Here is an 11,215-nt window from a genome sequence, read left to right on the forward strand (position 1 = left end):
CTGATCATCAGACTCACATCAGGAAACCAATCTAACACCAGGAGAACATATCAAACATCCGCTGACAAAAACGACTTCAGCGACTGGTTGAAAATCACATTTTAATGTTCGTACAAATCATCGTCGTTCACAAATAACAGTAACAAAAATAAAACAGTATCAGACGTACAGATAATTGTCAGGGAACAGATCGTATTTACACATTACATCTGGGGCCATGTTTAATTAATTTAATTATATGAGATCTCGTGAAGGCTGGAATACGGTTGGATTTAAAACCAGAAGTATTATTCTAGCGGCTGATTCGTGGCGAGTTCAGTGTGCTTCAGGTGTTTATAGAACCGGCTACAATAATGTATGTTACAGAGGCACAGGAAGAGTAAATCGTCCTTTAATATTTAAAACTTGTGCATTCGTTCCCTCCAATAACAACCAGCGTGACGTTACCAACAGACACAACAACGCCTCGGCCTTGAAAACATGAGCTCCAATCTACTGGGAGAATCAGAGCCACGTAAGCTCGGGTATATCTTGAGATGTCGCCTGATTTTGGGTTTTTCTTTACGTGACATTTCCACCAAATTCCCTAGAACACATGAAGCAGGACTCTCTGCTCCTTCATCCACGACTGTGTAGATTATTCGTCTCGGTTCGGCGTCTTCCTCACGAAAAATATCACGAAACAACCTGTGTTATTGCTGTTTTTATCGTATTATTAGATTATAGAGAAATCCGTTATGATCCATAGGAAGCCATCACGCTGTAATTACACTCCGTTTATTTAGTGGCACATGATAGGAAGTAAGACAAGATGAAATATAAAACAGATCAAATAAAATAATGCAAACAAAAAAATCCAAAACTCGCCCCCTTGTTAATCTAATACTCTATCACGTGTAAATGTACATTGCAAAAAACAAAAAAACAGAAATAAAAAGACCACAGATTTTACTCTTCAAACCTGCTTTTCTTCAAAGACAGGATTCCTGATAGATCTTAATTTATCTTATAAACATGAAGGTCTTTTCCATTCAGTTAACAACAAAAATATTCTTAGATGCCCTCAAGAAATCCAGCCCAGTTAAAAAAAACAAAAACAAATAAAATAGAACCTAAATACAGCCGTGATCGACCGAGTCTGCCGTTTAAAAACCCTGATTATCTGAGAGCAGACTCGGCCGAACACCAGAACGTATTTGAGAGGTCCGGCGTGTATCTACAGCTGAACGTACGCTAGCAGCTCGAATCTCATCATCTGTGACCGAAAAAAAAAAAATCCTAACCCAAAAAAGAAAACCAACCCAAACAATTTTTTTTTTTTTTGGGCTGTCCGGAGCAAGATCTAGTGTCTCTCTCACGCCGCCGTCTTCTTACGTAGCACAAAGTAGGTGATGCAGGAGAAGAACGTGAGGGCGAAGGCGATCCACGCCAGGATGAAGCAGTGGCCGTACCAGCCGTTGCGCTCGTCCAGGTGGAAGCGGTCCGTGTAGATGGAGGCCGCGATCATGATGCACAGGCCTGGAGGGGAGGAGGAGGAGGCGTGGAGGTGTGGGTGAGGGGAGAGCAGGAACGGCATCAAACGTGAGACGGAGGGTGAAAGCAATACTCACAGGCAAGTAGCTGGAATATACCGGAGATGGTGAACCTCTGTCCCTTCGGTAGGGTGAAGAGCTGAGCCACGAACACAAAGATTCCCAGGATGGAGAATATGCAGGCGAGGACGGAGCTGGCCTGCACTGCCTGGAGGTAGTCTGCAGGGGGAGCCAGAGAGAGAGATGAGGAGTCAGAGAGACACTCCCCGGAGACACACTCGTAACTCTGAGCAGACGGTTGAGATGCTGAATGGCAGGAACGTCGCATTCGAATGTCACACGAAGGCAAACAACAACCGTACATCATCAAATCCTCGTTTCACAACTAGATTCTCCAGGTCACAGTAATCCTAAGAGAACTAAACAAAAGTCTAGTTGCTTTGTTGCTGCAAGTTTTTCTGTATCATATAAGAAAAGCTTCAGGAGATGCAGGACGAGTCACTGCTTCAGGTTTTGAGAAGCAGCTTCGTGTCCCGTCGTCTCGATTTGCAATGCAAACGCTCAGATAACTGTCCGGCTGATTTACATGTTCTGGGAGGATTTAAAACAGTAGAGGATGAAAACGACACTTCAGCTCCCAGAACGCTGATAAGAAGAACAGATTTGAGCTGAAGCTGTCACTACAATAGATAAAAACTTATAGTATCGATAACTTTCTAGTTCTAAGCGATGAACAGACAACCAGGATCCACAACCATCTAAATCTGGTCACGGTTAGAGAGCTGCTTTGGTTGATCAAATCTGAGCAAATCCCATAACCTCTTAATTAATGACACCTAAATATACTTCCTGTCTTTATTTTGGTCATAAACATGTCTTGGAAAAACAAGATGGTCGCCTGCGACGCTGCGTGTTCGAGCGTCGATGAAATGCGTTTCTTACTGGATGGGTAGGTTGAGGGAAGGTCGGTGAGGTTCCACGCGTCGTTGATCTTCACCCATCGGGCCCACACGTCGGTGTAGACGTCGTCGGTCACCCACCAGGCCTGACGGGACACAAAACGTTAATGCTGCAGCAGTTGTGTAAATACAAACAAGCATCTCACACGCTTAAGGACAATGAATGGATCAGTGCAGCCCAGCAGCAGAGTGGCTTCTGACACCTGCAGCGTTCCACACATCTCACTCCGCTGCTCAACATCCGAGAATCTCACTTATTTACATGCAAGTATGTCACCTTGCACTCGGCGGCACCAGGTGGGCCGGCCCCGTCTGTCACCCAGAAATGTTAAATATGCGGCCCTGAGCAGAACCGCTCACGGGGAAGGAATGAAGGCCGGCAGTGATGAGCAGCGAGCCGCTCATCAGTCTCGGCTCTGTCAGAGGCGTACACGACGCTCGCGCCGGGGAGGAAGTCGGGGATTACGGAGGGGAAACGACGCCCCGAGGCCGTCGGGTGTTTACGTGTGCGGTGACCGTGTTTGAAAAACTAAAATGCAACCTGACTCACATTGTCAATGGTGGCCACCAGGAGAAGGACGATGCCGATGATGTGGAGGGCGAAGATGGCACCGAGGAGGATCAGCATGATGGCGGTGCTGCAGAGGGGAAGGCACAAAGAGGAGGTTTGTTTTGAGCATTTAACAGAACCTTACGATGTGATATAACAGTAACTCAGAGGAGGCCTTAAATAGACACCAAACAGAGCAATGGAACAGGGAAGTACGACCCAAAACAAAAGCTCCAAACTTGTTGCTCGCTTTCATAAAGGAAGCCATTAATACCCGCCCCGAGCGCACACACACACACACACACACACACACACACGTCGATGAAAACATTGGTTCAGAAAGCAAGGCCAGAACCTGGCACCCAGTCAGGGCGTGGCTTCTTTAACTTCTAATTACTTTGAGTTACAGCTAACTCACTCCCAGTAAAAAGAAAAAAAATAAAAGTGCCTGCAAACAGAGGGCAAGATAATGTGTCGCATCAGGAACCAGAGAGGAGGCTAATGCAGATATTAAAAACCCCTGCTGGGCCAACATGTACTCTCTGAGAGCAACAGAGACAATTAAGGAGGGAAGTTCACGGCGGGCAGATGAGTTTGGGCTTGTCTGGCTCTTCCAAGAAGCCCGCCACTCCCTGAAATAACGAATACATGCTATTCCTCCACCTAGCTGGTCCACACGTGACCCCCCTGCTTTAGATTACTACGCACAAAACTGCCCCAGAACACTCCCTCAGTCATTTAGAAAAGTTGCAGCTCTCTGCCCCCTGATGGTAACTTTACTGTCCCCCTCCAGGTGAGCCAGGACTGGATATCATCTTATTTATACGTTGGTGGTTGTGTGCAGTGTTTATGCTGCACTGGGTGTGAACAGAGGAAGAGGCACATCTGGAATGTGCTGGTTCCCTCCATGGCAAAAGGAGTGGTCAAGGGCTGGGTCCTCACACACTCACACGCAACCACACGCATGTACGAGACGCTGGCGGCGAGCTCAACACATGCCCGACACATCTCCGAATCCAGCGCTTCCCACCTTTCATCCGACTCAAACCGCTGAGAGTGAAGTTTGTAAATGTTTGTTCTGAGTAGTTTTAGCCCGAAGCGCAAAAAAAAAAAAAAAAAGGACCAAAGTTTAATGAAAAACTTCTGATGCTTTAACTCAAAACACGCTTGTTGAAAACTTTGATCTCCAGAAATCTAGCCAGAGAAGGAGACTTTTTAAATCCCTCCTGGATGCAGCACATTTTCCATGACACCAAACTAAACACATCTGGTCGGGAGGTACACAAACACAGTCCTGCGTCTTTAAAAGAAAAAAACATCCCAACTATTTACCACAAGTGGTGGTGAAGCAGCCGAACCTGCTGAATAGCAATCTGAAGCCCGTGGAGGTGATCAGACCTGTTGGGTGCAGCGAACACACCTAACTCCACTTTTTATTTCATCATCATCAGAGGCAGCAGCAGCTTTTCTCAAATATGAAATTTAAAAAACAAAAAGATGCGCCAACTACAGAAGAAGTTCTATCCAACTCCAGTCGTATGGAAGTGAACAGATTTAATAAAAAGCAGACTTACTGTTTGATGGCTGTTTGTCTCTTTGGGTCTAATTCCTGCTGCTCTCAAGGACACTAATTTCAGACTCTGAGCCTAAATGCACAAACACTAGAGGCTAGCCATCCGCCCACTTTTACCCTGCCCTCTTTTTTAAGTCCACACCCCAGACAAGCCTCTTGCTTGGTTGATCACATAATCTCTGCCTTTTTTTTTTTTTTTTCTGTCTGTCCTCTTTCCACCTCCTCCTCCTCCTCCTCCTCCTTTGCTCCCTTCTCCGTCTACTTCACACACATACAAAAGCTGGTGTTTGGTGTCTTTGTTCACTTAACGGTGGTGATTTCTCTTTTCAGGTGATGAGTCACTGTTGTGTTCAGGCGGTGGAGGGAGAGAGGAAACGGGGGGGAAACTTCTCTACTATTGACAACACTGTACGCACGCTGCCATGGCAACAGGCTACAGCTGACCTCATCACAATCACATTGTTGCTGTTGTGCATGCAAACAGTGAAACTCAAGGCGAGGGGCGCTTGAAGCACAGCGTTTCCACATCTTTTCCCGCTTTTGTTGCACAGGAAGACGTTTCAGGATGAAGGAATGTTGCTGGTTGCCACCGAGGGAAACATAGGTGGGTGCCAACGAGTTCGCTGCTGGAGCGAGAGGGGCAAGAACAAGGGAGGAACTAGAATGTCAGGAGGGTGGGAGGGGGAGATATTTCACACTACTATAAGTTCATTAACTCTTACTCATCGGCGTAGCTTCGGGGACTTACATAATGCAGACGACTCCAGTGAGTCAAAGTCGGCTTCTCGAGCAGATCACATGGATTAGTTTAGTCTGAGGGAGAATCTTTTAACAACCTGAAGACTTTACCCGCTGATATCACGTCGCATAATTCTTTATAAACGCATAATCACATTTGCTTGTTCATCACAGGCCTCATTGATGACAAAATGTGCATGAATTCCTGCAGTAAATCAGATCTAAAGGGGACGAAGCCCAGATGCCAGAACCATGAGACACAGACTGATGTGTCCTCAGAGAACAAACAGGCCTGAAATGTACTTTCTAATATTCTGTGTGCATTCAGAAAGGGAGCAGCAATAAAGAAAAGTCAAAGTGAAAACACACAAAATGATTTTTTGAACTAGATTTAGGTTTTTGGTTTTGGGCAGTAAAAGTAAAAAACATATTCAACATCAAAAATCACTTTAGTTCTGCAAAGATGTTTAGGAAATTAGAAATGTGTGGGCGGCTATAGGCTGTCCTCCAATCGCAAGGTTGGCGGTTCGATCCCCGCCCCTCCACAGTTGAAGTGTCCTTGGGCAAGACGCTGAACCTGAAGTTGCTCCCGGTGGCAGGCAGCACCTTGCATGGCAGCTCTGTCACCACTGATGTGTGAATGAGAAACTGTTTCTGATCATTTGAGTTTGATGGATGACGTGGGAGCCAAACTGCAATCGCTCAGAGAAGGTGAAGCTGCATTTTAAATTAAATGTGGGGAGAAGCTGATCATTCATATTAAATGTAAGCACCAGATGAATCACAGCAAACGCCAGTGGAAATGTTGTCAAATCAAACCTGTGAGGAACAGTCTGACGGCACCTCGTCAAAGTTCTGCCACATTGGGGGGAACAAAATGACCTTTCTAGTTGGTATGTGAGCTGCAAGGTGGCTCAGTGGTTAGCATCGTTGCCTCGCAGCTAGAAAGTCGCCGGTTTGCATTTTTCTCCATGTTCTCCCCGTGCAGCGTGGGTTCTCTCCGGGTTCTCCGGCTTCAGAAACATGCTGAGGTTAATTGGTGATTGTAAATTGTCCGTAGGTGTGAATGTGAGTGTGCTTGGTTGTCTGTCTCTAAGTGTAGCCCTGTGATAGACTGGTTACCTGTCCAGGTGAACCTGCCTTCACCCTGAGTCAACTGGGATAGACTCCAACCCCCCATGACCCTAGTGAGGATTAAGGTGTAGAGATGATGGATGGATAGTTGGTGTGTCTTTAAACCAATCACAATCATCTTGAGCGGTGCTGAGCTCAGAAGCTATGCAGAGTGTTGTGATTTGTTCTGCAGATAGCAGAAGAGGAGGACAAAGCTGTGTGAGATGCACGACGCAGATGTCAGACTTCTACCTAAAGTCTACATAAAGTGAGTCAGACTAGCTGGAAGCACCTCAGAGTGGTTTAGGGGTGTTTTAAGTGTAGGAGATGAAGGCAGCTGGAATGTCAAATTCATCGACAAGACATCAAGACAGACGAACCCTGCGTGAGGTCACCTGTAGATTTTCTCAACAGAGATTCAAAAAACCCAGTGTGACAGTCACTGACTCCTCCTAACACCGGCTAATCCCACACTGAGCCGAGGTGGCGCGTGACTGGAGCCGAGGTGGTTGGTGGACTGTTGCATGGCAACACCTACCAGTCGGTCCAAATGGCCACACCCTCAATTATGCTCAACTTTTGGCATTAATGCAATTAGAACAGGTGAATTTTACGAGCATACTGCAAAAGAACAAGAGGCGTGGCTTCAAGTTTGGGACATTACTGCATGCTATAAAGTCTTATGTCACTAAAAACTCAAATGTTTGAGGTAATCAAAGAAAAAATGAGAGGACGTTTCCTGCTGTTGCTGCAGGACGCCCGTCCACACAGCACAGGTGGCAGAAGAACCGTACTCACCGGACCAGGCAGCGTCTGGCTTCCTTCTGTTTCTATAACTGAAATGTGTGGTCGCCATTTTCAGACTGATGATGAAGCCATCCACGCTGTTGACGAGAATCTGGAGGCTCGATATGTGGCAATGAATGGAAACGTTAGCTATAGAGACCAAATCTTTTTATTGTATCAGGCTGTAAACATGGGGATCGGGGGCCTAAAGGAAGTGCAGTTTTTGGCATTTTTAGCTCCACTTGGTCAAACCACTGAGAGCAGCTGAGCAGTAGTTGTTCAGCAAAGGTGGAAAAATCATTGAAATAGTTTGTGTGTGTGTTTCTCTTGTGTAGGCAGTTGAATCGTCACCAGGTGTCTAAATCCAGACAGAAGTTAGAGTGGAAGAGTAAAATCTAACATTTGTTGAACTCTCAATCGACTTCCTGTTCTTTAACCTCGTCATCATGTCTGTGTGTGCTGGAGGACGACACCGTGGCTGAACATTCCCACCTCAACGCTCAGTTTGCAGCGTTTGAGTCAGAGGTGTGGCTGGTGAGCTCGAGTGGGAAGTGGGTGGAGAGAGAGAGAGGCAGCAGATGTAGCAACAGGTGTAGTGTCACCTGTAAGACGTTTTAAAGTCACAGAAACAGTTTCTAGAAGATTGAACTCTGACGCAATCAGAAGAAGTTTCAGAGGTTTAATCGCTGAGTGCAGAGAGACTTTAACGAACAACCTTGTGGTTGAACGCCTTCGCCGACCAGTGAGGTAACAGGTGGCGTCTGACTCATTCCAGATATTTAGCAGAAACCTGAAGGAGGTAAATAAGTGGGAACTCAGAGCAAGTGTCACCATGTTGGTATTTGGCCAAATCTGATTAAAATCTCCTGAGTTTTATGAACTTTTGGATATAAAACACCATCAGTTTGTCATATTATCCCCTAAAATGTTGTCATAATTAGTGTTTGAATTCCTAATTATGTCCAAAAGCATCTTCTGTTGAGTCGCAGTGACCTTTGACCTCTAAAATCCAATCATCTAATCCTTCCAAAAGTGATGAAATCTCCCTTAACGAGTGTAAGAGAATGAAAACCTGAAGACACAACGGCCTCAGACTGCAAAGATTTGATCTCCGAGATCAGCTGTGACCGAAAAAATAAACAGATAGCTGGAACCGTCTGATAACATCTTAATAGTTAAAACCAGAACATGACGAAGCCGTGCAGGAGAGCCAGAAGTAGATGTGACAGACAAAAATATTCTGGTCGTTGCCTGGGAGACCAAAGTCACTTGTTTGGTGAGTGTAAAGCTATGGCAACAGCCCAACAAGAGCGTGAGTCAAAGGAAAGCAGAATACCTGGTCGGCATCATGTCAGCCTCAGGTGTAGAACCGCCGAGATAATGACAGGCCTCGGGAATAACTGACCCACCGATACTGACGGCCACCTGCGGGGCTGCATTCTGGTGGGGTCATGAGGTTAACCGCTCAGGTACATGCACATGTTAATGCACATAGAAAGAAGGGGAACACACAGGAGGCTGAAGCAATTCATTCATTTTAAACAGTTTGTATTTGAGCCGCCACGCCTTGGTCATGATACTTCATGTACGGTCGGCGTCCCACCCAAATCCCTCTGGGAAAAAAAAAAATTCAGTCCGTTGAAATTCTGCAATTCAGGATTGGAATGCGATTGCCAAACCTCCGTAAAATCAATCGCCTAACCTCCGTGAATTCTGCGCTACATCTGAGATATCTTGACGATGATTTACGATCAAGGCGAACGAGTCTAATCAAAAAAAAAAAACCCACAGCGATGCATCTGCATCTGCAAAATCTGACAATGACACGGAGCGTGCAAAACCACAGGACAAGGCTGACTGCAAAAGAAGACAGAGGTGAGAAGGGAGAATGCGGTCGGACCTGCTTCTGTTCTGGGCGTGTCGACCCCACCTTTGCGAGTGAGGTAAGCTGCGGTGTTCCATGTACTGTACGGCGTGATACGGCACTCCCTTCAGCCTCTTCAGCTCGGCATAACTTCACAAAGCCACCGGCGGCTACTGAGAGGGAGCGACCTGAACGCCTGTGGAGCAAAAAGTGCTTTCTGCCACTTCAGTTACGCAAGAATCAGGCCTTTCTTTTTTCAGTCCTTGATGCATTTTTGGTAGAGGAAATGCCATGAGTCATGCATCAGTCAGCTATCGTTTTCCTTCAGAATGCAAACTCAGTGGGTGTCAGACCACACCGCTCTCTGAGTGTTGGAGGGGGGGAGGCGGGGCAGGAGCTCAGCCACAACACGTTTCTGAGATCCAAACACAAGTCGACAAATCACATGCCGATGTAGCCGCTGGAGAAGACCAATGGGATCCCTCGCTCCACAATCAGCCCTTTGTCAGGCTGCCACCGTGGATCAGGACTGGAAAAACCAGAGTCATAAAGGATCACTTGGAACAGTTGTGATATTGTCCGATCTGCCAAACGTTGTGTGCACAAGTATTAGTGACGATGCCTTGAAAAGCTTTCTCAAGGTTGTCTGGTTCAGGGTGGTTCTGTCAGTTCAAGTGTTTAGAACTGAACCGCATCACGCGTTGACATTTCACATTGTCGAAAATGAGTTACGAGGCCCGTTAATTGGAGGTAACTTTCTCTCCAGCGAGCGCTCTTCTATCGTAGATGACTTATTGCATCTGTAGCATTAAAGCCGGGCCTTGCATTCTTAATTAGCAGCCGGTAATGTTAATAATCAATCACACGTGTTAAATTGTGTGGAAAAAGAGCATCAGATAAACACTTCGATGTAAACAGACAAACAAAGGCCCGCAGCGGGACAGAGTGCTATTTTGGGTTGAGTAATGAGAAAATCCCTTAATGAAGGTGTTTGTGAGGAGTCTCGGAGAAGCAGCATTTCGACATGACTGTGTGAAACCCAGTAGTGCCCACATGCCAGCAGAGTGAGGCCGACCACAGCCCAGTCACTGCTGCTTTACACAATAGTAAAGCTCTCGTCTGTGGTCGACTGTCTCACTCCGCTCATTCCTTTTCCGTCTTACACAATGTCGCACCCTGCCCTGAGATTTCTAAACTGCTGCTATAAAAACAGCCTGAGAGCATATTTACAGGGTGGGGGGGAATGTCAAAGAACTGTTCTTTTGAATGAGGCAGAACAAACAAAAGAGCCCGATGTCAGTGTTGAAATTCACCACCGTTCCCCCCCTCAGGCTGGTGAGTAATTTGTAAAGTCGACCATCACCCTCATCAACAGGCTGGTTCCGATGACAACCGGCGGCGCAGGCATGTCAGTCAGTCAAACGCATCCTCATGTGGTTTCAGTGACACATGGCCTCAGCTTTCTGAGGACAAACAAACACACACATGTTGTACATTCATACCTCAAACGCATCAGTTTCTAAGGGAGGGACGCGTTTAAAAAAACAACACACAGAATTTCCATTTCGACTCGTTGCTCAGCAGTGAGATGATTATCAGTTCCATTTTTTTTTTTCCAGTAATGGCCAACTCCCTGAAGTGTGTGCCTGCTCCGGCCTTCTGATTCATTTGTGAACACATGGGCGGCACGGCAACACTGGGCTTTTGGTAAGAAAGAAGTGCATGTTCGGTTTATTTTATTTAGTACAGATAAGCATATTTTATAAATGGTGTTCCACAAGGCTCAACATTAGGTCTTCTCTTTTTTTAAAATTCCATTTATAGTCTGTTTTCCCTTGTAGACAAATTTCATTGTGTACGTTTTCAGAGTTATGCAGATGACACACAGCTGTACATACTGTTAGTGTTTGGTCAAATATTGTAGTTTAACATAAGTTTTGTTAAAGTCTTGCATGCAGTGAGTCTTTCATAAAGTCAGTCTGTTTTTTTTTCTATTTCATTCTTATTCCTTTATTGTATTTTTGTGATATTCAATTCTTTTTTAGATATAGAAAGTGTTATATTTGATACTATTGAACAAACTTGTTTGCTAGAAGAAAA

General features: G+C 45.7%; 1 protein-coding gene across 2 annotated transcripts; it reads right to left on the reverse strand.

Moving 5' to 3' along the window:
- Nucleotides 1-84: 84 nt before the first annotated feature.
- LOC103359281 (epithelial membrane protein 1) lies at nucleotides 85-4,758 on the reverse strand. Of its 2 annotated transcripts, none has more exons than XM_008284537.1 (5): nucleotides 4,616-4,758; nucleotides 3,042-3,129; nucleotides 2,475-2,577; nucleotides 1,611-1,751; nucleotides 85-1,518 (listed from the first exon to the last, which is right to left on the reverse strand). In XM_008284537.1, the coding sequence occupies exons 2-5, from the start codon at nucleotides 3,117-3,119 to the stop codon at nucleotides 1,355-1,357; spliced, it is 486 nt and encodes a 161-aa protein (XP_008282759.1). In that variant the 5' UTR covers nucleotides 3,120-3,129; nucleotides 4,616-4,758; the 3' UTR covers nucleotides 85-1,354. The 2 variants fall into 2 exon arrangements, with proteins under 2 accessions (XP_008282759.1, XP_008282760.1); XM_008284538.1 differs by lacking the exon at nucleotides 4,616-4,758 and adding an exon at nucleotides 4,374-4,515.
- Between the last annotated feature and the right edge of the window lie 6,457 nt (nucleotides 4,759-11,215).

Source organism: Stegastes partitus, unplaced genomic scaffold (genome assembly GCF_000690725.1).
Source record: "Stegastes partitus isolate 25-593 unplaced genomic scaffold, Stegastes_partitus-1.0.2 Scaffold363, whole genome shotgun sequence".
Lineage (NCBI taxonomy): Eukaryota > Metazoa > Chordata > Actinopteri > Pomacentridae > Stegastes > Stegastes partitus.

What these genes read in the sequence shown, in the direction of transcription:
- LOC103359281 (XM_008284537.1), bottom strand. Translation starts at nt 3,119, where the DNA reads ATGCTGATCCTCCTCGGTGCCATCTTCGCCCTCCACATCATCGGCATC. An exon ending in TGGTGGCCACCATTGACAAT is followed by an intron (nt 2,578 to 3,041) that starts GTGAGTCAGGTT and finishes GTGTCCCGTCAG; the next exon opens with GCCTGGTGGGTGACCGACGA. An exon ending in TCCCTCAACCTACCCATCCA is followed by an intron (nt 1,752 to 2,474) that starts GTAAGAAACGCA and finishes CTCCCCCTGCAG; the next exon opens with ACTACCTCCAGGCAGTGCAG.